This window comes from Ochotona princeps, chromosome 5 (genome assembly GCF_030435755.1).
Source record: "Ochotona princeps isolate mOchPri1 chromosome 5, mOchPri1.hap1, whole genome shotgun sequence".
Lineage (NCBI taxonomy): Eukaryota > Metazoa > Chordata > Mammalia > Lagomorpha > Ochotonidae > Ochotona > Ochotona princeps.
The window spans coordinates 76239680-76265084 of NC_080836.1; the positions used below are offsets into that span (position 1 = coordinate 76239680).

A 25405-nucleotide genomic window follows, 5' to 3' on the forward strand; every position below is an offset into this window, starting at 1 on the left:
CAATAAATCTTAACTGTCACTGTGACTTTATCCTTTTCCTCCCTCCCTTCCTCCCTCCCCCCCTCCCTCCCTCCCTTCCTTCCTGGGTCTTCTACTATCTTGGTCATTTTCTTACCTCTCAGCTGTGTATTTGGGCAAATGCTTTGCAGGTTTTACTCAGCATCTCTATCTACACTGCACCAGTTTTTCAGATCATGCAGACAAGCCGCCTCAACCTCAGCTCTGTGGACATTGTTGGCTGCATAATTCTTGGCGGTCAGGGCTGTGTGTGGTGGGATGTTTAACAGCAGTTCTGGTCACTCTGCACTGGGTGCCAACACCTAGGCGTGAGAGCCAACAATGCTCCTGGACATTGTCACTTGTTCCAGAGTGGTAAAATCTCCCTTGGTAAAAACCTTTGATCTAGCCTGTCACAGCACAGAACTTCCCCCTATTTCCTTGGACTAATTTTAAGTTTTTTTTTTTTTTTTTAATTTGAGCAATCTTTGTTTTGTTTATTTGAAATGCGGAGTTACACGGAGTGAGGGAGAGACAGAAAGATGTACCATCTGCTGATTCCCTCCCCAAACAGCTGTAACAACTAAGGCTGGGCTGGGCTGAAGTTGGGAGCCAGGAGTTTTATCTGTGTCTCCTACTTGGGTGCAGAGAGTCAAAAACTTGGACCATCCTCCACTGCCTTCTTAGGTGCATCAGGGAGCTGTGTGGGGACTGAAGCAGCTGGGACTTTAGCCAGCACCCATATGGGCTTCTCAGGCTGTGGCTTTACCCACTACACCACAGTGCTGACCAAGATACTATTTTAAGTTTATTTCAGATGCAGATTCCTCGATGTGAATACTGTTTGCTTTGTCTACTGTCATGGTGATCTCTGTTTCTGTGTGTAGTCATTTTTAAGCATGAGCTTACCTTCAGTGAAGTTCTTTGCTCAATGGCTCTTGGCTCCTGGGTCTTGATGGGAGTTTTATGGGAGTGGTTTTGGGTTTGCCCTTAAAGATCTTATGAACTTTCCTAATATCAGAGTGATTTTTATGTTAATTTCAAAGCAGTGGTTATTTGAACCCTAGTCTGAATGCTGTCTCTGCATGGCTTCCTTTTTCAAATGCCAGTCCCCTCTAGCCACAAATAACTGCCCTGACCACCTCCAGCATACTCAGAGTATTTTGCTGCACTTGCTATAGTTTTTTTTTTTTCTGCCAGTGTGGCAGATGCTGCCACTGAGTAATTAATTTGGATTTGGCTGCCAAGTAATACCACAGAAGATGACAGCTGGGCACAGTGCTCCTGCAGAGTGTGCGTGACTGGCAGAGAGCAGTTGTGGGTATAATGGTTGGAAGAAATGAACTGAGCAGAAAATGTTTTTGTAAAGCGATTCCTGACTTGTGTTAACCCTTGAAGGCTTTGCTTTAACATTAACAGACTAGAAGATGACATTAGAAACAGAGATTTGAACAAATGTTCATTTCTAATAGTTCTGTTTGATTCTCTTTCAGATATATATATATATAATACACACACACACACACACACAAATATTTTGTAGGCTGATTGATGACCACAATTGTAAACAATATTGCAAATTGACTTTTGGTGAGTTGTGGAGGAAAGGAACTTGATTTCCTTTTTGTCAAAACTGGCAGTCTAAAGTCCTCTTTGCCTGTGAGTGGAGTTCAGATTTTAGCTTTCCCAAACAGGTCAGGCTTGTGAGTGGAGTTCAGATTTTAGCTTTCCAAAACACATTAAAGCAGCATTTAGCTTTCAGAGTTTTTTTTTTGTTGTTGTTGTTTCTAAGAGTACTGGTCTTTCTCCTTTCACTGAGCTATCATGTTAGCAAATTTCAGTCCTTCAGTTATTTACAGACTGCCATATGTAAATCCAGTTTGAATGGCTGGTGGAGGAATTGACCACAGCAAAAGCACATGGACATTTAGATACAAATAATAAATTAAATAAATTTGCATACAAATACAAAGCAACTACTAGCAACTTAGAGTTGGGTTGTTTTTCCAATTATTTCCTACTAAGATTAGTTGCTTTGTTTTTTTTTTAAGATTTATTTATTTTGGCCCGGTGGCGTGGCCTAGTGGCTAAAGTCCTCACCTTGAACGGTTCTAATCCCCGCAGCCCTGCTTCCCATCCAGCCCCCTGCTTGTAGCCTGGGAAGTTCAGTCGAGGACAACCCAATGCTTTGGGATCCTGCACCCGTGTGGGAGACCTGGAGGAGGTTCCTGGCTCCTGGCTCCGGATCGGCGCAGCACCGGCCGTTGCGGCTCACTTGGGGAGTGAATCATCGGACGGAAGATCTTCCTCTCTGTCTCTCCTCCTCTCTGTATATCTGACTTTCCAATAAAAATAAATTAATTTTTTTGTTTGTTTGTTTCAAAGATTTATTTATTTTTATTTCAAAGTCAGATATATATATAGAGAGAAGGAGAGACAGAGAAGAAGATCTTCTGTCCGATGAATCACTCCCCAAGTGAGCACAATGGTCGGTGCTGTGCCAGTCCAAAGCCAGAAGCCAGGAACTTCCTCCAGGTCTCCCACGCGGGTGCAGGGTCCCAAGGCTTTGGGCTGTCTTCAACTGCTTTCCCAGGCCACAGGCAGGGAGCTGGATGGGAAGTGGAGCTGCGGGATTAGAAACTGGCATCCATATGGGTTCCCAGCACTTTCAAGGCGAGGACTTTAGCCTAGCCGCCAGACCATGGTGCTGGGCCCAAGATTAGGTTTTAATTTAGGTTTCTCACCACAACCTTAAAGAGCTAATTAATATACATTGTGGCTAAGAACTGCTACTACTTGTGAGTTGAATTTGAAAAGAAAGTGTGTTGAGTTCCAATGAAGTCCAGAAAACCCCGCAGGATATGAATTCCCCTCCCTATTCCAGAAGTGAGATCTACCCATCAGACACCCTCAGGAGCCATGTGCAGAGAGCACTGAGACCCTGTGGGACTTGTGAAGAAGTCTGATCAGAATTTGACAAAACCGCTGTGCAAGCTGTGAAGGCAGGGCCTCTGGTGCTTTGGTGGGACAGAAATTCCTGTTTTCTGGAGAGAAGCTGGATCAGAAGCCTCATTTTCCCACTGTAGATGATGTCCTAAAAAAGGGCACGTTATAGAACGTGGAAGCTAACCTCGTGCTTTCTAGTCTTGTCAGCTGCTTAGTCACCGGGCTTTTTTTCCTTCCTCCCACTGAGGACATCGTTGGTGATGTAGTCATGAGCTGATACTTTGTGATTTCCCCCTGGCTCTGCTTGGGGGAAATTAGTCTGTTAAATTTTAATTAGCATGTGGGATTTTTGGGAGGTGATTTTGTCTTTGGTTTCATTTCTTTAAAATGTAGGCCTTCTGTGCATGTCTGGGCTTTTGGAGTAGAGTTGGGTTTTGGTTTTGTTGAGTGAGGATCCCAATCTGGAGTCTTGACGGGGTGAATGTCCTCCATGAGATTAGTGAGACCAGGGAGAAAGGAACAGCCCAGACTTTAAGGCTTATCCATCAGTTACCTGGGTGAGAGGGTTTAAAAAAGTTCCCTTGTAACCACAGAACTCTACAGCAAAGTTTTTGAGACATGAAGAGGATCCTCAGCAATGATAACTACAGCCTCTTGGCCTCCTGCTGATGGCACGAGGGCTTGGACCTTGTGGCTCCTTGCGATGACTCTGCACGAGATGTCTGCCCAAGTCATCCATCAAGTTGAAGAGGCACTGGATGAAGACGAGAAGGAGACACTGTTTTTCCTGTGCCGGGATGTGACCGCTGACGTGGTTGCACCCAATGTCAGGGACCTTCTGGATGTTTTAAGCAAGCAAGGCAAGCTGTCTGTTGGGGACCTGGCGGAGTTGCTGTACAGAGTGAAGCGTTTTGACCTGCTCCAGCAGATCCTGAAGATGGACAAAGCAGCTGTGGAGGCGCACCTGTTCAGGCACCCTCACCTTGTGTCAGACTACAGGTAATTCTTCAGCTCCTCCTAAGGCTGACCTGGGGGCAGGAGGGGCTCTGGACATCACTGAATGATAATGATGAGGACAGTAAGAGAGGTCACACTGAGTTCTCTTGAACTGCTGTAGGATAGCACTGCATCCCCCTTGAACTCTATGACCTCTTAAAATGAACTTGCTTAAAGGAATAGGGTAGAAGATCATAGCAAAAGTGGAAGGCACAGATGTGCTGGCCTGAGAGGTAAGAGTGGAAAGATGTGAAGATAGACCGGAAGAATTTAGAGATGGTAATGTTACTGGCTTCTGACACAGTGTTCTGCAGAGGAGTTTGCTAACTTGTTGTGACGTTTTGGCAATTTCCAGTCCCCAAAACAGGAAATACCAGTCTGACAGTAAGCTTCCAATTATTTTTCAGAACTTTGTGAGCCCTTTTAAGTTCTTGTCAGTGTGCCCTGGCTGACTAGGTTTAGCAGGGTGAGATCCCGTTCTGGGCAACGAGGGGAGACCAAATTAAAAATCTCAGCTTCCTCGGCTCAAAGAGGAAGCAGACACCGGGGTCCCCTGTAGTTCAGACAGCTTTTGAGGTTTTCCCTTTTTCTGAGCACAGGGTTCTGTCTTGAAGATTCAGGGGGACCTAGAAGCCACTAGGAAAGCCAAGGTTTTGGGAAAAAGAAAAGAGAACTTGTAAGCTTGGATTGATAAATCTTTTTCTCTGCAGACCTCGGCCTTCTTCTCTTGCACTGATCATCTGTGCTTGAAGATGATTATGTCATTAAGAGCTGTATTAGACAGCTGTAAGCAGGATGGGCTTGTTGGTGTGTGATACCTATCAGTGATGGGCAATGTAAACAGAAGCAGGCCCTAACCTTGGCCCGGACTTTACTTCCAAAGAAGACTATACCCAACTTTACAAGTGTTTTAAGCTTTAACTGTGATGGTTACTTTGTGAAATGTTAAAAAAAAAAAGATAAAAAACAAAAAACTGAGATACTCAACAGATGCAAGTGTTTGCTATTCTAATTTTTCTTTTTAATTGATTATTTTGTTATTACTATCATTTTATGATACAGTTCCATAGGCCTTGGAATTTCCCTTACCCTCACCTCAAGTCCCCTACTCCCAACTGAGTTCCCCTATATTATTACTATAGTAGAGTTCTTCATAAACAGTCGTATGTCTATTGTATCAGATATGGACAATGGCAGAGAGTCCAGCATCCCATTGTCAAGATGTAGTTAACTGTTTCATTGGTAGTCCATCTTTTTATCAATCTTGCACCTGTTCAGTTTTCATCGCAGGTCAGTAGTTGTCCAGCATCTGGGGAGGCACTGGCCCGATGATAGTAAAGAAGGAGGGTCCTCTGTCTATTTCCTCTTTCCTCTTGTGGTGAGCCAAGATCATTCTACAGGCCCTCTGGATGGAGGCCAGGCTAGATTCACCTGTTCATCAGGGCTCTCCAGTGTTTTGGCATGTGCCAGGTGTTTGGGTCAGCTGTAGGGCAAATAAAGGAGTGATCATCCATCCTCAAGATTCTTTGAGTCTAAGGCCAGAATCACCACGACCCGGATGCCTCACTCGCTGTGTTCCAAAGTGTCTCTTTGCTTTAGAATCTTGCAGCTGGAGATTTGGTCCCTGGAGCCCACATCACCTGGGAGCTCATTAAAACCAGAAAACAAGGCTACTCTGAATTCTATTTCTGTCTTTCATGTTAGTCATTTGGGTTCTTAGCTCATTTCTCTGTAACCTTTGGGGGAACAGGGGATGTTCAGGGAAGTTTCCATTCTCTGAGGTGTTTTCAGAGCTGTTAATTAGAAACCGAGGTGTCATTTCCTATTCGACCTGGAGGAAAGAATGAACTTTTTCTTTTTAAGTCTCCTTAAGATGTCTTTCTGGGGGTGATCTAGGCTTTCTGCTTTGGGGGTGGGTTGGGGTACTAGTGCATCAGAGGGGCAAAGAACTAATCTCTTCGTTAGTTTTTAGCTTGGAGGAGGCATGGGCTGTTAGAGTTCTCAGGAAGACTGGTGTCTGAATTTACCCAAGAAACTTCTCTGTTTTATAGGGTACTAATGACAGAGATTGATGAAAATTTGATAAAATCCGATGTGTCTTCATTGATATTCCTTATGAGAGATTACATAGGCCGAGGCAAGATAACCAAAGATAAGGTGAGTTTTCCTATTCTTGGTTTGTGTTCCCAAGAGCGCAGCAGAAGTTGGGGCTGCTTCTATGGTAACAAGAGGGAAGCAGGCCATGAGAGTCAGACACCTGAGGTAGTTTTTCTACATAACACTGATGGTAAGACAGTTGGTTTGGACCTGGCACAATGACTCAGTTGGCTAATCCTCCCCATGCAAGTACTGGGATCCCCACTGGGCACCAGTTTGTGTCCTGGCTGTTCTACTTCCCCTCCACTTTCCTACTACTTCCTACTAATGGAAAACAGCAGACGTGGTTCAAGTCCTTGGAACCCTACACCCATGTAGGAGACTCAGAAGAAGCTCCTGGTTCCTGGCTGAAGATTGGTTCAACTCCAGCCATTGTGACTATTTGGAGAGTGAACCAGTGGATGAAAGAGATTTCTCTGTGTCTCTCCTTCTCTGGAAATCTGCCTTTCCAATAAATATAAAACATAAAAAAGGAAAATTGATTTATGAATTGAGAAGAGAGTGGGTGGTAAGATCTTCCCAAAATGGCCTTGGGTGTTTCCGTCATTCCTGGATTTTATCAGAATGCCTGAGTTCAATCCTTGGCCCTTGCTTCTGCCTTTAGTTGCTTGCTGATGTACACCCTGGGAGACAGTGGTGTGGCTGACGTGACTGAGTTCCTGCCACCATGTGGGAGACTTGGATTGAATTGCTGGCTCCTGTCTTTAACCTTTCACCTGGCTCAGCCCTGGCTGTTGTGGGGGAATGTACCAGCTGATAGGACATCTCTTTTTTTAAAAAAAAATTTATTCATTTTATTACAGTCAGATATACAGAGAGGAGGAGAGACAGAGAGGAAGATCTTCCCTCCGATGATTCACTCCCCAAGTGAGCCGCAACGGGCCGATGTGCGCCGATCCGAAGCCGGGAACCAGGAACCTCTTCCGGGTTTCCCACGCGGGTGCAGGGTCCCAATGGCTTGGGCCGTCCTCAACTGCTTTCCCAGGCCACAAGCAGGGAGCTGGATGGGAAGTGGAGCTGCCGGGATTAGAACCGGCGCCCATGTGGGATCGCGATGCATTCAAGGCGAGGACTTTAGCTGCTAGGCCACGGTGCCGGGCCCAGGACATCTCTTTTTCAAGGTGCTTGTCTCTTAAATAGATTAAATTTTTAAAATTTTATTTTGAAAGAAATTCCAATTGGACTTGCCTTGTCTAGTATAAGACAATAGGTCCTCAGGATGACTGAGCCCTGCTGTCCCAAGGGCTCTGTGTGTTCTTCCTTAAGGATTTCCTTAGGTTCCTTCTAATCTGGGTGTCATAGGCAAAATAGGAAAGGAAATGAACAATGGAACTCCTTTTTTGGTTTTCGCTAATTTCTTTCCCAGTAATTTCATTTACATATATTTAGTCATGATTATTATTTCTTTTTTGTTTGTTACTGATTTTTTAAGTTTTGTTTTTGTTGATGTTTACATAGTTGAGAAGGATGCTTGCCAATGTAAACTACTGGTTAGGGTGGGAAAGGTCGAGGATTAGGGGAAAGTGCATGAGATCATTGTCTCCAAATTTTCTTTCTTCTTCCTGTATCTTGGGAGGGGGGGAGATTGGGGGAGAAGCCACACCCAGCATCCTAACTGTGTCAGTACCTGGGGATGAGGAATGCCTACCCATTGTCTTCCCAGGTTTCCCAATGTGGAGCATGCTCCATTCTGCTCAAGTGGTTTTGATTAATTCTGAAATGCTGTTGATTTTGCCAATCCAAGGATGAGGAAATCCTTCTAAGATGCATTGGCTGACACAGTCCACTTTAGAGTATATATTCGCCCAGATATTTGCTGTCAAGCTTGGCTGGGGTAGTTGTCAAATTTGTTCTAAAAAAGGATAATATTTCAGCAGCCAAATATGAAACACAAAGGAAATGAAACCAAAAGCAATTGCCTGATTCTGAACTATGTTTTTTTAAATTCCTGTGACTCAGGGTAAATGAATAGTAGGATAGCTGAGCCTTCCTGTCCTTTAGACTCTCTGGAACTCTTGAGTCAGACAGAATGAGTTGGCATGTGAAGTCTTAGTTAAAATGTTTTAGGAATTTTAACTTTGGCATTTTTTCTCATAAAAATTTTCTCCAAGCTTTCTACCTGCTCTTTTCAGGGACGACTTTATTTAGTATTTTTGCTTTTTGTGAACTTACCCTTTTAGTTCCATTTTCCATGAACCTTTAAAGTTTTGTTGATTTATTTGAGAAGCAGAATCGCAGAGGGAGAGACAGAGAGAGGTCATTCATCCACTGGTTTACTCCCCAAATGTCCACAACAGCTGGGACTGGGCTAGGCAGAAACCAGGAACCAGGAACTCCATCTGGGTATCCCAGCAGAGATGGCAAGAACCCAAGTACTTGAGCCACTATTGGCTGCCTCCCAGGTGTGTTAGCAGGAAGCTGGGTGGGTAGGTAGAGGTGGGGCTTGATTCCCCACACTTCAGTATGGACTGTAGGTTTCCTAAGCCTACATAATCAGCTATGTCACACATCCACTCTTGGGGGTGACTTCAGCATATTCAGTATTATGCAAGTCTGGCATTTTGGAAAAGAATGAACTCAGGAAGGTATTATTTGGTTTTAGTTCTACTCTTTCACAATGCTCCTTTAAGACACAAAATGACTCCCACCCCCATGTATCTAGGGACAGATGGATGAGTGCAAGAAGTGTCATTATCTCCTTTTTGAGCAAAATTCAGGAAGATTTTGCTTATGACATCCAGGTCATGAAAGTCACTGAAAGAATTTATCTTGTGACTATGTCTTACTAATTTATGTGGCCTCATGGTTGCATTTGAAGCCAATTAGTCACCTCTCTTGACATTTGTTCTTGGTAATGGCTCTCTTAGAGTTTCCTGGATCTTGTGATTGAGATGGAGAAACTAAAGCTGGTTGCTCCAGATCAACTGGATTTATTAGAAAAATGCCTAGAGACCATCCACAGAATAGACTTGAAGACAAAAATCCAGAAATACAAGCAATCTGGTAAGAATAGTTTTGGACTCTCGGTGGCCTAAGGTAAGGGCCTTGTGTATGCTTGGTATGGTTGGTTGAGTTTCATTTGTTGGATGGGTGTATGGAGTGGAACAAGAAGTCCCACATCCCTCGGTAGCCTGTGGCTTCCAGATCACATCCTTTTAGATCCTTCATATGCCAGAGTGACTGACTCCACTGACTGTTATCATGACCATAGTCTTAGCCATCTGCGAAATGCCTCCAGTCATCCTGGCTTTCAGGAAAGAGCCTGCACCTCCTCTGTTTTCTGCACAGGCAGGCAGAACTGTTGGCACTCAGGGTTTTTAAGTACTTGCTGAGTACTTGCTCCAGTACTTAGTCTAATGACCACTGGTCCCTATATGGGTAGAGTGAATTGGGGTTCCATGGCAACCCTGCATGCGTCCTGCCTTTCATAAAACCTCCTTATGGAATGGGCTTTGTTGATTTTTTTCCTTGACTCACCTTGACCTTCCCCCTGACCCCACTCCTCCCCTGCTTTTACCCTGAGCCTTGACTTGGGCTTTGTTAGCGCTTCCCTGCTTCCATAGCATCATGGCTGAGAGCCAGTGGTCTGCAGAGCACCCCTTACCCCCACAGACTCTAGATGACTGATTAAAGGCCAAGAACAGGAGTGACATTTTTAGTCCCTTCTTAATGACCGTTATTTGTAATTTGGTAAGGTGGTCAGGAAGGTTTTGGGTGCTTTCAGAGATGGTGATTTGGGTGTTTTCAGAGATTCAGAAATGTCAGATTGAGCCACTGTTCAAGAGTTCACTTGATTGTAATCTATAAATCTTAACTCCAGACCTCTTTTCTGCTTGTCCAGCTCAAGGAGTGGGAGCAAATTATACCAATGGTGTCCACGCCTCTCTCCTGAACTTGACTCTCAAAGATCCTTCATGTAACTTAAGGGTGAGTTTGGAGCAAATGTATGGGATCCCAACAATTTCAACTCTGTTTTACTATCTGAACCAATTGTGATACAAATGTATATTTGTCGCGGCTAGCTGAGCCGGCATAGTAGGCACGGCGAATGTCCGAGCAAAAAGCACCGACACACGGAGACCATGATGGTGTTAGAAGTGCTGGGAGCCATCTCTTTTTGAGCCGTCTCTCCACAAGCCTCTTTATTACCATATTATCTCCTCTTCCCCCAAGCCCATCAACAGGACAATAGGACGCCAATGAGTCTGCAAAGGCTAGGTGCTACTGCCTTAGGCCCGATTCCTGAGTGCTCAGCTTAAGGAATGTAAATCAACTCCTCAGCCCACAACATATATTTGTTTCAAAAATATGTACAGCTTCTTATGATTATAAAACTAATATGTATTCTTTGTTATATTTGGAGAATATAGAGAATTATAAAATGAGGAAACTAAGTCCACTGTGTCCAAAGGACAACCACTGTTCATATTTTGTTGTACTTTCTTCTGGTCTCTTTTCTATGTATGTTTGAATGTATGTCTTTTTGTGTAGTTATGTTAACTTTCATTGTTTATTTTTCCTTTGAAAATTTAACTTTTTTTTTTTTAAAGACAGATATACAGAGAAAAAAGGCAGAAAGATCTTCTGTCTGCTGGTTCACTCCCCAAATGGCTGTAATGGCCAGAGCTGAGCTGATCCAGTGCCAGGAGCTGGGAGCTTCCTACAGGTCTCCCACAAAGGTGCAGGATCTCAAGGCTTTGGGCCATCCGCTACTGCCTTTCCAGGGAGCTGGAAGGGAAGTGGAGCAGCTGGGACATGAACCTGCACCTCTATGGGATCCCGGTGAATGCAAGGTGAGGACTTAGGCACTAGGCTATCGCACCAGGCCCCAAAATTTAACTTTGAAATACATAGGAATTGCCTATTGACAAAAAATTTAAAGTGTCATAAGAGCTTTTTTAAAAAGTTTTTTTCTTGCCTACTTCTTTTTTTTTTTTTTTTCCTGCATACCTCTGTTGTACCATTCCTTAAAGTGTTTTCCCAGAGGCAAGCATTGTTAAGCAGTTTCTTCTGTAATCTGCAAGTGATAGTCTGTGGTCATATCTTTGTTTCTTTTATACAAATGGTAGTACACCATTCTGATTCATTTAAAACTGTTTCTCATTATTTTTAGGGACTAAGTGTAATTGCATTTCTTAGAAAGAATACACATATTTAACCCTTTCTTGTTGATGTTTCTACTGTTTGCACGTGTCACTATAAATGATGATGGAAAATAAGTATCATCGTATGCTTATCTTCATGCATTTGCTTTTTACTGAGCTTATTTTAACTCAGCAAGAATTATTTTGTTATTGAGGGATGAAAGTTCTTTTGTTGTAGCTCATTGATATAAATATTATATAGCCACTTATGTTTGTTGTGATAGATTTAGGTACTACCAGGTATTTTCAGAAGTTTTCTTGGGTTGATCATCCGTCTTGTAAAATTATTTCTTATGTAAATTTATCATTCCCTCCACAAAAAGTTATGTTGAATTTATAATGAGGAATTAGGCCAGAGTATAATTTCATGGTTAGATTATAAACCCTTTGATAAAATGATGCAATGAAAACGTTAGTAACTCCTGTAACTTCACTGGCTTTTTGGAGGATATGCGCTTTATTTTTTTATTATTATTATTTTTTTTATTCATTGATTACATTGTATTATGTGATACAGTTTCGTTGGAACTGGGAATCACCCCACCACTCCCCCCGCCCTCCCCGCATGTGGAATATTCCACCTTGTTGCATATCCACTGATCAAGTACAGTTGAGATTCCTTCTTTGCAAGCATAAACTAAACATAGAGTCCAACATCTTATAGTCCAGTCTAGTTCTTCAGCTTCCTGGGGAGACCCTGTCTGGTCCGAGGGCAGAACCATCAGATTATCAACCCGATCAATTAAAGGCTCCAACATACCCTCAGCAACAATTAACTTCGTTGTGTAATTAATAGTTATAGTATTGAGTAACCAATATATTAAAAACAATTGCAATTTCTTAACCCTCTCCTGATATGAGCTTTAAAAGATACTACCGAGCGATAGAATTTGAGAGATTAAATGATATTAAGGGGATCTGACATGGTAGCCTAGTGGCTAAAGTCCTCGCCTTGCATGCATCAGAATCCCATATATGAGATGGTTAGTATCCTGGCTGCCTCACTTGTCATCCAGCTCTCTGCTTGTGGCCTGGGAAAGCAGTAGAGAATGGTCCAAAGCCTTGGGACTCTGCATCTATGTTGGAGACCCAGAAGAAGCTCCTGGCTCCTGGCTTTGGATCAGCTCAGATCTGGCCCTTGCAGCCACTTGGGGGAGTGAATCAGCAGCTGGAACATCTTTCTGTCTCCTTCTTTCTATTAATGTTTAAAAAAAAATCTAAGGAAAAGTGATATTAAGGATTATACTGCCAGCATCCTCACAGAACATAGCAGGGAGACGTAGGCACAAAGAACATTAAGTGGCTGTCTACTTCTACTAGCTGACCGAGTCCTGCTCTGCCATTACATAGCTGACAAACTATGTATGGATCAGATAATAGCTTAGATAAATCTTTTTTTTTTCTAAAAGAATAATATAAGCTTTATTTTCTCTGAGTCTCCATGATATCAAATCATGAGACAAATCTGGATTCACATTCAGATTTTCTGAGTTTTGTCTGTTCTAGTCTACCTAATAAAGATTATGCTATCGTTGTTAGTTTAAAAACTGTCATACATTCTTACACTGTATTTCTATTTTGAATGTGAGGTTAAGCATATCCATTGTCTGTTGGAACTCATATACTTCATTTATCAATTTCTACTTAAATTTGCTCCGTGCGGTGTATCCCTAGTCATTCCTTCGCTTAGAGAGCGAGCACTGGGGCATAGGAATTTGGTGAATTCCCCCACCAGATTTAAGCCATGAATACCTAGGTGTTAACTCAAACAATGCTATAAAAAAATAAAACGGCATTATACGACACAGGTTACCAAGATATTGCTGAACAAAAAGTTTTATGATGCTGCAATACTGCCTTTAAAATGTAGCCTTGATTTGTAGTTCTCTCTTTAAAAATTTTTTAACTTTAATTTTTAGCAGATTCAGTATGATTTGTAGATGGAGTGTAAGAAGGTCGTGGTATTGCCTCCTCCTCCCTTATGCCTTCCCTGCTTCCCTTTTCCTATTGCCTTTCTTTCATTCTTTCTTTGTTATTGGGGTAGCATATTTTAAATTTACGTTGCAGCAAAAAGGCTTAACACTTCACCAAATAAGAAGCTGAATAAAATCCAAGAAAAAAATCCCTACTTTAGTAAGAATACAGTAAGAATACATAAATGATAATTAAAATGGAAAAATGATCATTTCTCTTTCTGATAGTGTGTTAGAGTGAATGTACATCGTATGGGATGCTGGCACTGCGAGTGGTGGCTGTGCTTGCTGCACCACAACGCCGGGCCCATTGTCCTCATCTCACAGATGAGGAGACAGACCTGGGGCCGGTGAATAACTTGCTCGAGGTTTCCTAACTGGGAAGAGGCAGAATCAGGAGTCAGAAGCAGGTGTGTCTGACTTTTAGCTCCCACTCGTGACCATCCTACACTTCATTCCTGTGTTAAAAGGAATAAGGTGTCAATCTCACGCCTTAAAAGCCACTTCAGTTTTGGCACTCCTGTAGCAACTATGCTATTACATCTGGTTTTATTGAGTTGTTTTGAAACATTCTAATATGCCGATTTAGTATATCTGTATGTTGATTGCATTTTTTTTGCTTTTTAGAAAAAGTTATTTGCTTGTTGGCAATAAGATGGGCCTTATGGAATTTACTTGTCCTTTGTTAGGTAACTTAACTGTGAAGGTGGTATTTTTATGTTTTTCCTGAGGAGGGATGCTATTGAGATTTTTAAAGAGGTGTGATGGTGTGTGCCACTGAAAAAGAAACTCACAGGCAATGTGACCTTATTCTTTCTATTTGAAGCTACAGAATGGAAGAAATAAAGACCAAAGGCTTGTGGAGCAACTTGGCATTCAAAGTAAGACCAAATTTTCTGTTTAGTTACTCCTTCCTTGTAAATGTTTGATAATTCAAGTACAAAATGTTGCCTTTTTACAGTTGGCAATTTCCTGTATCTGAATATTCTAATTAATTCTTCAAGTGCATTTACTGGCTTTCCTAGGTATCAATGGGATACACTTATTTAAATGTGAACACCAGCTTGCTCTATTTTTTATCATCTTGATTTTGTTTCAAAGAGATGTTATGTTTATTCCTGAAATGAAGCTATAACCAGGCTGTGTTAAGTAGTAATCCGATCATGATCATAAACTCTGTTAAACCAATTACTGAGTGGCAGTAAGAAGGAAGGTCAACAGGTTCTCACTGAATAAGGCTAGGAAGGATAAGCACTTTATAGATGATGCTCCCAAAGAGAAGGAAAAAGAAGAATCACAATAGAAAACCTTGGTCGTTCCTACCCATAGGACCTATGTCTTCTCTTGGGGAAATGTCAGCTCTTGAGCCCAGGGTGTCATCTTGTAGACATTTATTTCCAGGACTTGTCGTGAATGATCAGCATGTGACCGGAGACTCAGTCACACACTGAAGGGGCAATGGCTGTGCCTCACTAGGCCAGGAAGCATTGTCTGGCAGGCTGCTGGCTGGCAGCTTGGAGGGCACCTGTGTGATGTGGATGAAGGCGGTGACGGTCCTCCATGCTCGATCACTATCCTGTTGGTAGGCTGATGGGCCGCCTTTGCCCCTGGAATCTGGGCAGCATTTTGTCCAGGTGAGCTGGGTGGTACAATTTGTGCCTGTCATTTTGCTCTAGCAAAGACTACTAAGAAGTGAATAGATGCTGTAAGTTATACCGTATTTCTTTTATTTAGTTAGTTAAACCTGATGGCCGATATACACTTGCTCATATAGCGATAGGTGGAATATAACTTAGGCTACCAACACTTGGTGATCTTATTAGAAAACTTTTACCTGCAGTTTCTTGGACTTGATTTATTTACTGCTAATAAGAAGCTTCTGAGAATTTGACCTTAGTCTTATGGGAATTTAAGATATTTGAAACAAGTATTCATGTGAATTTGGATTTGCCAATAGATTTTCTTTTTTTTTTTTTTTAAAGATTTATTTATTTTTATTGGAAAGGCAGATATACAGAGAGAAGAGACAGAGAGGAAGGTCCTCCATCCAATGGTTCACTCCCCAAGAGGCCACAACAGCTGGAGCTGAGCCAGTCCGAAGCCAGGAGCCTCTTCCGGGTCTCCCACAGGGGGGCGGAGGGGGGCAGGGTCCCAAGGCTTTGGGCCATCCTTGACTGCTTTCCCAGGCCGCAAACAGGGAGCTGGATGGGAAGCGGGGCCACTGGGATTAGAACTGGCGCCCATATGGGATCCCGGTGCATTCAAGTTGAGGACTTTGGCTGCTACTCTATTGCGCCGGGCCCTGCCAATAGATTTCAACTGAAAGATTATGATGATGATGATAAGTAAAACTTATCGAGTTTTTGTTAAATACTTTTAAAATGAGATAGATATGTCACATAGAATATTTTGTAAGGCTTTTGCTTATTTTGTTAATTTCATGATAAAGTACAAAAGGTAAAGTGAGATTTTCTCTTAATTCTAAATGTCAGAGACAGTACCTGTAGACTCTTTTATGTTTAAGTAAGTATATATGCATGAGTATATGCCTACAAATATATATATATTTTTTAAAGATTTATTTATTTGAAAGGTAGAGTCAGAAATGTTTTCAGGGGGACACAGACTTTTTTTTTTAAGATTTTTTTTTTTATTGGAAAGTCAGATATACAGAAGAGAAGGAGATACAGAGAGAAAGATCTTCCATCTCCTGGCTCACTCCCTAAGTGGCCATAACAGCTAGAACTGAGCTGATCTGAAGCCAGGAGTCAGGAGCTTATTCCAGGTCTCCCATAGGGGTGCATGGTCCCAAGGTTTTGGGCCATCCTTGACTGCCTTCCCAGGCCACAGGCAGGAAGCTGGATGGGAAGTAGAGCAGCCAGGATTAGAACCAGTGCCCATATGGGATCTCAGCGGTTATAAGGCGAAGACTTTAGCCATTAGACTACCACACTGGGCCCTGACATTCATTTTTGTACTTATGTTTATAATTAGAATAAGCTGCTAGAAATAGAATGTTCAGTATGGGGTATAGCCTACTACCCTTTTAAAAAAAGACTCTTAACTTACCCAGCAAAAGCATTCATAAGCTCGTTTTTCCTAAGCTTTATCAGTATGGGCACTTCCTTTGCCGGTTTTTAGGCACCATTTCTCCTTTTACAATGCCCTTTTGGCGGATGTTAGTATTTCCGTTTGCAGTTGAGTAACCCCTTGAAATTTGAAGAAGTAAAATCACAGAGTTTGTCGGGAACAGTGCTAGGGTTTGAGCCAGCCGCTTTGTGGTTTCAAAACTGGTGTACTCCACTTCCCTGAGCTAGTCAAGTTGTAATCTGGCCAAATTTGCATTTGGCTCCTCTGCATTGGCTGGTCTTGCTATTTTCTAACTTGCCACTAACGAAGTTCCCTCGCCGTCTCCTGGTGTCCCTGGATTGTGGAGCTTTGGTCATCTGTTCCAAGGGGCCGGCTCACATGCACCTCCTTTCCCCACCCTAAACTTCCGCATGGGTGTCATCCGTGACTTTGGTTCGCAGGAGGAAGCTGTCAGGACTGTTGGGTGGTGAATTTACTGGAGTCTCTGCCCAATAGAAAGTCCTGAGCCTCTTCTGCCAGTTTATCGCTGTTGTTTGTTCCTTGTGTGGGAAGAGAAAGGGAAAGGCTTCTTGCACTTGCCATTTAAAAATGTATGGTTTCCACTTAGCCCCTTGGTTGCATGTGGATTTGTGTTTTCTTATTAGGTGCTTCTGTACTGTTTGCAAAGATTTCATTTATTTTTATTTGAGAGAGCGAAACAGAGAGAGGGAGACAGATATTCCATTTGCTGGGTTGTTCCCCAAATGGCCTCAATGGCCAGGGCTGGGTTAGGCACAGGCCAGGAGCCAGAAACTTCTTCCAGGTTCTCCCATATGAGTGTGGGGACCCAAGGCCCTGGGCCATCCTATGCTGCTTTCCCAGGAAGTTGAACTGGCTACGTAGCCACTGGAACTCAGACCGGCCCCCCATATGGGTTGCTGGCGGCTTGAGCTGCTACACTATAGCACCAGCTCCACGTTCTTCAGTTTTAGTTGTGAACCTTGGGGCTGAGAAAAGCTAAGGAAGGAAGAAATCCTTGTGGAAATGAGGGGAAAGAAGCCATGTGACATCAACACCCTCAGGCAGCTTGGGTGTGGGCTTGGGTCTCCTGCAGCCTTCTACATGACTGCTCTCTCATCCTCAGGAGGGCCGGTGAAGACGTCTGTTCAGGAATCAGGAGCCTCGGTGCCTCAGGTATGGTGTAAATGAGCTGACTTGGTCCTGTGTCAACTGCACAGTATGGGTGCGGAACACGGGACTTTATATGACCTGTGTGAGAAGAGTTCTTTGTGACAATGAGACATCAGGAGCTCCCTGAGCAGGGGACCTCGAATGTGGTGAAGAGGAAGGAGATTAAAGTGGATGCCACAATGATCTTTGGAACACAGGGAATTTCTGAAGTGACATCTTTTGTTCCAACTGAGTGATTGCTGAGCCCATGAGTGGGCAGCCACATGACTTTGAACTTTCACATATTCCAACCTTTGTTCGGGGTGATGCCTTTTCTCCGTAAGAGGCCACAGAAGGCTGCACTTTGTACTGGTTTGGCAAGATAGCACTTGTGTTGCTTCAGCTTCATGTGGAGATAGAGGAACCTTTCTGTTTCAAATTACTTTTATCCTACAAAGCTCAAGGATCCATAAAGAGACTGAGATTTTTGTTTAAGAAATTGGAATAGTTCATTAGTCTTAAGCACATTTCCTTAATAGAGGACAAATTGGTTTACAGGGAAATGTCAGTTGTGATGACTTCATGGTGACTCACCTGCTGAAGGGGTGTTTAAGGAAATTCAATTGAAAAGCTGCTATTTGGGGGGACACTTATAGAAGTAGAGCAGTATGTAGAGTATTTAACAACTCATGCCTTCCTTTACAGCACCTAACAGAAGAGAGATACAGGATGCGGAGCAAGCCCCTGGGAATCTGCCTGATAATTGATTGCATTGGCACTAACATAGGTATGTGTGGAAGCAGAAAGTTAAGAGAAGTCCCCACCTGAGGTTACAACAGACTAATCATGTGTGATTAACCCCAGCTGCCCTAACATACCACAGTAGACAGTGACATGTGTTTCCTCCCTTATGTCACAGCCCAGTATAGACTGGGTTGCGTGAACTTTGGTCCATGTGGCCATTGAGTGGCTTCATCCTCATCTGAAGCCTTGAATCCTCTGCAGGGTCCATTGTCTAATGGACGATGGGAGAGAGAATGTGTGAGGATCTCGTGATGACTTGCTCTCAAGCTAGGTTGGAATGTAGTCACTGTCTCCGGCTGACTTCAGAGGGTGTGGATAAGTTGGTCTAGTCCAGTGTCCGGAGAGTGAACTGATTTGGGGAATATGTAGCCTGATCTCTGGCACCTGCTGGGTGATGTAGGAGAGCTGTTGAGTTTTGATCCTGCCTTTGCATCCTAGATGGTGAGACAGGGTAGAGTCTTGAGACCCAGGGGACTTTTACAGTGTGGGAGGCCCTCTGAGTTCAGACCTTCTCAGATGCCCCGTGGCTTACCTGTGGACTGTGAATGTGGGTACATTAGCACATGAGACTGATGTATGTTCATTAAGAGATCTGGACATCATCTGATCCGCTTGGGTGTCACTTGGGTTTCCTGTCCTTTACTTTGGTTTTTGGCCCGAGTTTGTTTTACCAGTCTGTCTCTATTGTTTGTATTTGGATGCCTTACTTAAACGGGTAAGGTATCAAATGAGTGACAAGAGCCCAGATAAATTGGAATAACATTTTGTTTGATTATTTATCTCTTCCTTAGAAGGATTGATCATCATTTTTCCAAACTTTTCTAATTTCTCAGCAATTTCTTAGAATACATCAGAATATCTTTCAAGTTCATGTAAAATGTTTTCACTGGGTTTCGAGGAAGAGTGAGAGAAGTGAGCAAATATAAGACTGAATTTCCCAGGATTTCTAGTATGACCCTATATTTTATTAGTGAGAAATGTCCTCGTCTCAGCCATAGATGAGTGCCCTGACCATGTTGGCCATCAGTACACAGTAAGAATGGGAATGTATTTTCTCAGTGAGTCACTTCCGCTTAGACTGTCCTCCATCTGTGCTGGTAGTCAGTTTTGTTACATTCCTCAGCGCTGACACTCCCAAGAGCACATGATGCTGTCTGTTAGGCTTCTTACCTATTTTTTTTTTAAAGGAGAATCAAAAGATAAAGGTGTCCTCTGCTGTGACCTGGAAAACTGCCATTTGTGGCTCGGATCCACAGGTTACACATGTTTCCACACTGGGTTGGAGTCCCTTGCAGGCAGGGGTGGTGGAAGGCTCTGCATTCCAGGAGCATGAGCAGGGCTGGGGCGTGATGACAAGGGGTTTGAATGAACAGCTCTTCCTTGTATCCTAGTTGGTGACTCTGAGCAACTGTTCAAGACACTTTAACTCAATTTCTTTTTTAGTAAAGTAGATTAATAATAGGCCCTGTCTTTTAGCAAGGCTGGGCAGAGTGAGGAAGTCCATATTTGTAAAAAGTTTAGGACTGTGTCTGGCAGTCGGATTGGCTGGAGCTGCACTAATCCGAAGCCAGGAGCCAGCAGCTTCTTCTGGGTCTCCCATGTGGGTGTAGGGTTCCGGTGCTTTGGGCCGTCTTCGACTGCTTTCCCAATTCACAAGCGGGGAACTGAATGGGAAGCAGGGCTGCTAGGATTAGGATCGGTGCCCATATCGGATCCTGGCTCATGTAAGGTGAGGACTTTAGCCACTAGGCTACCGCACCAGCCCACCTGTATTTACTTTTAAAAATTTGAGAGAGAGAGAGAGTGAATTCACGAGAGCACTCTTATCCACTGGTTCACTCCTAGATACTTGGCAGTGGCTGGTTGTGCTGAAGCCAGGAACTAGCAGTTCAATCCAGGTCTCCATGCGTGTAATGAGAATCCAGCTACTTCAGTGTCTCTGCTGCCTCCTTGGGTGCTTATTAGCGGGAAGCCAGAATTAGGAGCTGGAACTGGAAATTGAACCCAGATAGTCCCATGAGGGTTGCTGGTATTCTAGATGGCAGCTCCACCACCAGCTCAGCCACCTGCCCTTGCTTGTTTGATTTTACTTGCAAATCCTCAGCAAGCACTTGTTGTGGCTTTGGCTTGCTTTGTGGAGTCTGACCTCAGACAAGTAAGAGGTCAAGAATCTGGGGACTGGAGATCTGCATGGGCTGCCAGGGTGGGACCACATCCCCCCCACACACTGCAGCACACTGGAACGGAGGCTGATAACCTGAGAGATTATAATAAGGGGCAACCTTTTGGGAACTATTCCTGTTAGTCATCAGTCTGAATGGCCACAACAGAGGAGAATTTAAGTATGAAATCTGAGATGCAGAGCAAAGAGACTGATCAGAGAGAAAGCTACAAGAGGAGTGTAGCGTTGGAGGTGGAGTTTGGGCCCCTTGTCTTTGGCCCAGGAAGTGAGCATGTGTTGGCTGCGTGTCTATTGGTACCTCTGTGTTCTACTTATGTGGCTACTGATGAGTGTGTATGTGAGCCCCAAGAATGAGAAGAGAAGTTCTAGGCAGTAAGTCCTTGCAAGTTCAACATCTTGAAGATGGAGTACTGGGCAAGTGTCGGCCGGAGAGGGGCTTCTGGGTGCTCAGCACAGCCTCCCCTGAGAACTCGAGTTCTCTGAACTCCAGCTCTGTCTTTTCTTTTTTAAGATTTATTAATTTTATTGCAAAGTCAGATATACAGAGAGGAGCAGAGACAGAGAGGAAGATCTTCTGTCTAATGATTCACTCCCTAAGTGACCGCAACAGCCGGTGCTGCACGAATCCGAATCCGAATCCAGAGTCATGAGCCAGGAACTTCCTCCAGGTCTCCCACACGTGGGTGCAGGGTTCCAAGGCTTTGGGCCATCCTCGACTGCATTCCCAGGCTACAAGCAGGGAGCTGGATGGGAAGTGGAGCTGCTGGAATTAGCACCGGTGCTTACCTGGAATCCAGGTGTGTGCTAGGTGAGGACTTTAGCTGCTGGGCCACTGCGCCAGACCCAACTCTTTCTGTCTTAAGGAACACAATAAATAGTTAGGCTTGGGACATCTCCTGGGCCCAGGGGGCTCACCAGCACGTGACAAGCCAGACAACACTTCCCTGGCACTGGGCTTGTTACCAGTGGAGCAGATACCAGCGGAGACTCTAAGCAGCAAGGTGCTCCCTCCTGATTGTGAAGTCAAAAGATGCCATCCCCTCTTCCCACACTCCCCAAGCTTCCAGCTCTTTATTTTCCTCTCCTAGGGACCTTGTTTTCCCCCCAAAAGGACTCTAGCCTAGAACCCTGTTTTGAGTACAAAGTGGTTTTTGTTTGGTGCTGTACTTTAGTTCTTCTGTTGCATCTTATCAGCAGAACACTAGCAAGAATGATTATGTGGCATTTCCTTTATCTATGTCACTCTGCCATCTGGTTAATGAATGCAGAAGGCAGATAACATTGAGGCAGATAAAAAAATTTCCAGTTAAAATAGAACTTTGAAAGAAACAGTGAGCGATAAGACTAACTTGGATGTGATAATGATTAGTGGATATAATTTATTAAATACCTCCATGTGACTGGTTAAGTTATTGCCTGCAATGTTGCCATCCCACATGAGTGCCAGATCAAGTCCCAGCTGCTTTGCTTCTCATCTAGCTCCCTGCCTGTGCACCTGTAAAAGTAGACGAAATGGTCCAGATTCTTTGGCCTCTGCCACCTGTGTGGGAGATGCAGATGGACATCCAATCTTCTGGCTTTTGCCTCGCCCAGATCTGATTGTTGCAGCCATTGTGGAGCAGACGAGCGGAAGGAGCCAGGGCTGAACCAGGTCAAAGTCAAGAGCTTGGAGTTCCATCTGGATCTTCCACACAGATGGCAGGATCCTGAATGCTTGGGCTATAGTCCACTGTTTTCCCACGTGCATCAGCAGGGAGCTGATCAGAAGAGGGGCATTGCAGGCAGTGGTCTAACGTGATACCCCATAACTCTGGGGTATCATCTAATATCTTCATTAAAAGATTATGCAAATCCCCTAGTGCTTATGGCTTGATTCATTCCTTTGTCCAAAAAGTGTTTATTGAGCACCTACTGTATGAGCAGTGTGCTTGGTCGTGAGTGAAATGAATTTCAAGGCTATGCGGTTGTGTCTGGTCTCTGGCAGAGGAAAAAACCAGTCAGTCCTTGGTTGTCCTCTTTGCAAGTCCCTTGGCATACCAGGCCTGTGCTGGCCTCTGTTGTGAATGCCAGCCCTTTTAATCTTGTTAGGAATGTGGACGCATGGACTTTGGAGCTTGGCCTGAAGCTGTAGATGTGTTGTAAATTCCCGAATGAGGAATGGTGTTTGCAGATTTTATGAGGAAATACTTTTCCTTCCCCCCGCCCCCGCATTGACTGTTTTTGAAAAGCCTGAACAATTTTCTGTACTTTGTAAATAGGCTAAGATTTGGGCTTTTCTAGTAGACATTTACAGATTTCTATCACTTGCATAAGTAAAACTTCATCTTACTTTTAAAAAAGATTTAACCAATTAATTAATTTGAAATAGCAAGAGAGAGAGTGAGATATCTTTTGTCTGTTGGCTCACTCCTCAAATGGCTGCAATGGCCATGGGAAGCCAGGAGCCAGGGACTCCACACAGATTTCCCAAGGGCCTAAGATCATCATCTGTGGCCTTCCCAGGTCCCTTAGCAGGTAGCTGCATTGAAAACGGAACATCTGGGACTCAGACAAGCACCCCTGTAGGATGCTGGCATTGCAGACATTGGATAACCTACTGCACCACAGTGCCCTCCCCAAGAAACTTCTCTTGACATGCAATTGACATGTTTGTTAACGAGAATTATGTTCTCCTGTAAAAGTCATACAAAAGGGCCTGGCGTGGTAACCTAGTGGCTAAAGTCCTCACCTTGCAAGTGCCGGGATCTCATATGGCTGCTGGTTCTAATCCCAGCAGCCCAGCTTCCCATCCAGCTCCCTGCCTGTGGCCTGGGAAAGCAGTTAAGGACAGCCTTGGGACCCTGCACGCATGAGGGAGACCCAGAAGAGGGTTGGGGTCCTGGCTTTGGATCGGTGCAGCTCTGGCTGTTGCAGTTGCTTAGGGATTGAATCAATGGATGGAAGATCTTCCTCTCTGTCTCTTTTCTGTATATCTGCCTTTCCAATAAAAATAAAACAGATCTTTCAAAAAAAAGGTTCATACAGGGCCCGGCAGCGTGGCCTAGCAGCTAAAGTCCTCGCCTTGAACGCCCCGGGATCCCATGTGGGCGCCGGTTCTAATCCCGGCAGCTCCACTTCCCATCCAGCTCCCTGCTTGTGGCCTGGGAAAGCAGGAGAGGACGGCCCAAGGCTTTGGGACCCTGTACCCGCGTGGGAGACCCGGAAGAGGTTCCAGGTTCCCGGCTTCGGATCGGAGCAGCACCGGCCCGTTGCGGCTCACTTGGGGAGTGAATCATCGGATGGAAGATCTTCCTCTCTGTATATCTGACTTTGTAATAAAAATAAATAAATCTTTAAAAAAAAGGTTCGTACAAAAGAAACTACTAGTAGTGATTTGTGTTTTACAAAGAAGACATGTAGGGGCTGGCATTGTGATGTTGACTCCTGCCTGGTCTGCTTCCTTTACATCTCCCTGCTGGTACACCTGGGAGGGCAGCAGAGGATGGCCCAAGTGTTCAATCCCCTGCCCTCCACGTGGGAGACCTACATAGGGTTCTAGGCTCTTGATTTTGGTTTGAGTCAGTCCTGGTCGTCATGGCCATCCAGGGAATGAAGCTGTGAATAGGAGCTATTCCTCTCTCCGTCTCTCTCCTTCAATTTTTGTGTTATTCTGCTTTCCAAATAAATAAATATTAAAAAAATAAGACATATAGAGCCTGGCGTGATAGCCTACTGGCTAAAATCCCATATGGGTGCTTACTGTGTCCCAGCTGCTCCACTTCCCATCCAGCTCCCTGCTCGTGGCCTGGGAAAGCAGTAGAGAATGGCGCAAGGTCTTGGGACCCTGCACGCATGTGGGAGACATAGAGGAAGTTTTCAGTTTCTGAGTTTAGATTGCCTCACTTCCAGCCATTGCAGCCACTTGGGGAGTGAACCAGAGCATGGAAAATTTTTCTTTCTCTCTCTCCTTCTCTCTGTAAATCTGTCCTTCCAGTAAAATCAATCAATCAATCAATCTTTTTTTAAAAGACATATACAAAGTAGCTTGTAATTGTGAGCCTAACATGAGTTTTGAAGCCAAGTAAACTTGACTGAGGCTGTGTGACTTGTTCCTCTGTTGGAGACTGCAGTGTTTATTGAGACATTTTCCTGTGAAGAAATCCATTTCAGCCTGTCAGCCTGACATTTCCCATTCATTCCTGTCCCTGTAACCATAGAAACCACCCTGCCCTTCTTATGTTCTGCTTATGTGCTTGGTGGTGATTCTACCTGGGCTCACTGAGGATACTCATAAATAAAGCAGAGCAGCATTCTCCCTTTCTCATTTATCCTACACTCTGACTTTAATAAAAAGTGTCAAGGTAAATGTGCCCTCATTTAGACCAAGATACATGAGCCCACTGCGGTCCCTGACTGTACTTTGCTTTGAGGTTTGGACCGCCAAAGTCCCCAAACCTTTGAGTAGTGCTGGCCCTGACCTCTCTGTCACAGCCCTGTACTGGCCACCAGACCTGATGGTCCCTCTCCCCCACTATCTCACAAAATTATTTTCTCAAGGGCAGTTGAAACTCACAGAAATGAGGATGAATTAAGCAAGGGATTTCCAGGGTGGGTAGAAGGAGAAGTGGGACTTCTGCAGTGTCAAGTTTTATTTTCCCTACTCAGCACCCAGGTTTTTCTTCCCTTATCTGGGTCGCAGCCATTGTCTTTCATGGTTTTTGGTTTTGCTTCCAGTTTTAGTCTTTCTCCCCACTCCTGTTCTGTTAGGTAAAGATTTTCCTCCCGGCACCTGGGAATCCTGTCCCCAGTTTAGTCTGTCTGGTTGTGGAGGTCAACCTTCTGCAAAGGCAAGTTCGGCCCTCAGAGAAGAGAGCAGGCAAGATTTAAACTCAGATGTAGTTGATCTCAGATGGGTTCCTTTTGGCCCTGTACTCACTGTGTCTAGCCAGGGCACCCAAGGAGCCCAGATTAAGCAAAGAGCCAGAGGC

The 25405-nt window shown here is 44.1% G+C and overlaps 1 protein-coding gene across 8 annotated transcripts in view; it reads left to right on the plus strand.

Moving 5' to 3' along the window:
• CFLAR (CASP8 and FADD like apoptosis regulator) overlaps positions 1-25405 on the plus strand; it is a 43059-nt gene that overhangs the window by 13012 nt on the left and 4642 nt on the right. For 6 of the 8 annotated variants that reach the window (XM_058664814.1, XM_058664817.1, XM_058664813.1 and 3 more), the window contains 7 exons: positions 3537-3942; positions 5991-6096; positions 8964-9099; positions 9917-10023; positions 14040-14094; positions 17427-17476; positions 18158-18239. In XM_058664814.1, the coding sequence (XP_058520797.1) occupies positions 3581-3942; positions 5991-6096; positions 8964-9099; positions 9917-10023; positions 14040-14094; positions 17427-17476; positions 18158-18239 (898 nt within the window). In that variant the 5' untranslated portion in view covers positions 3537-3580. Of the gene's footprint in view, positions 1-3536; positions 3943-5990; positions 6097-8963; positions 9100-9916; positions 10024-13540; positions 13624-14039; positions 14095-17426; positions 17477-18157; positions 18240-25405 lie in introns of those variants that run through there. The other 2 variants (XR_009245487.1, XM_058664818.1) reach the window with 2 other exon arrangements.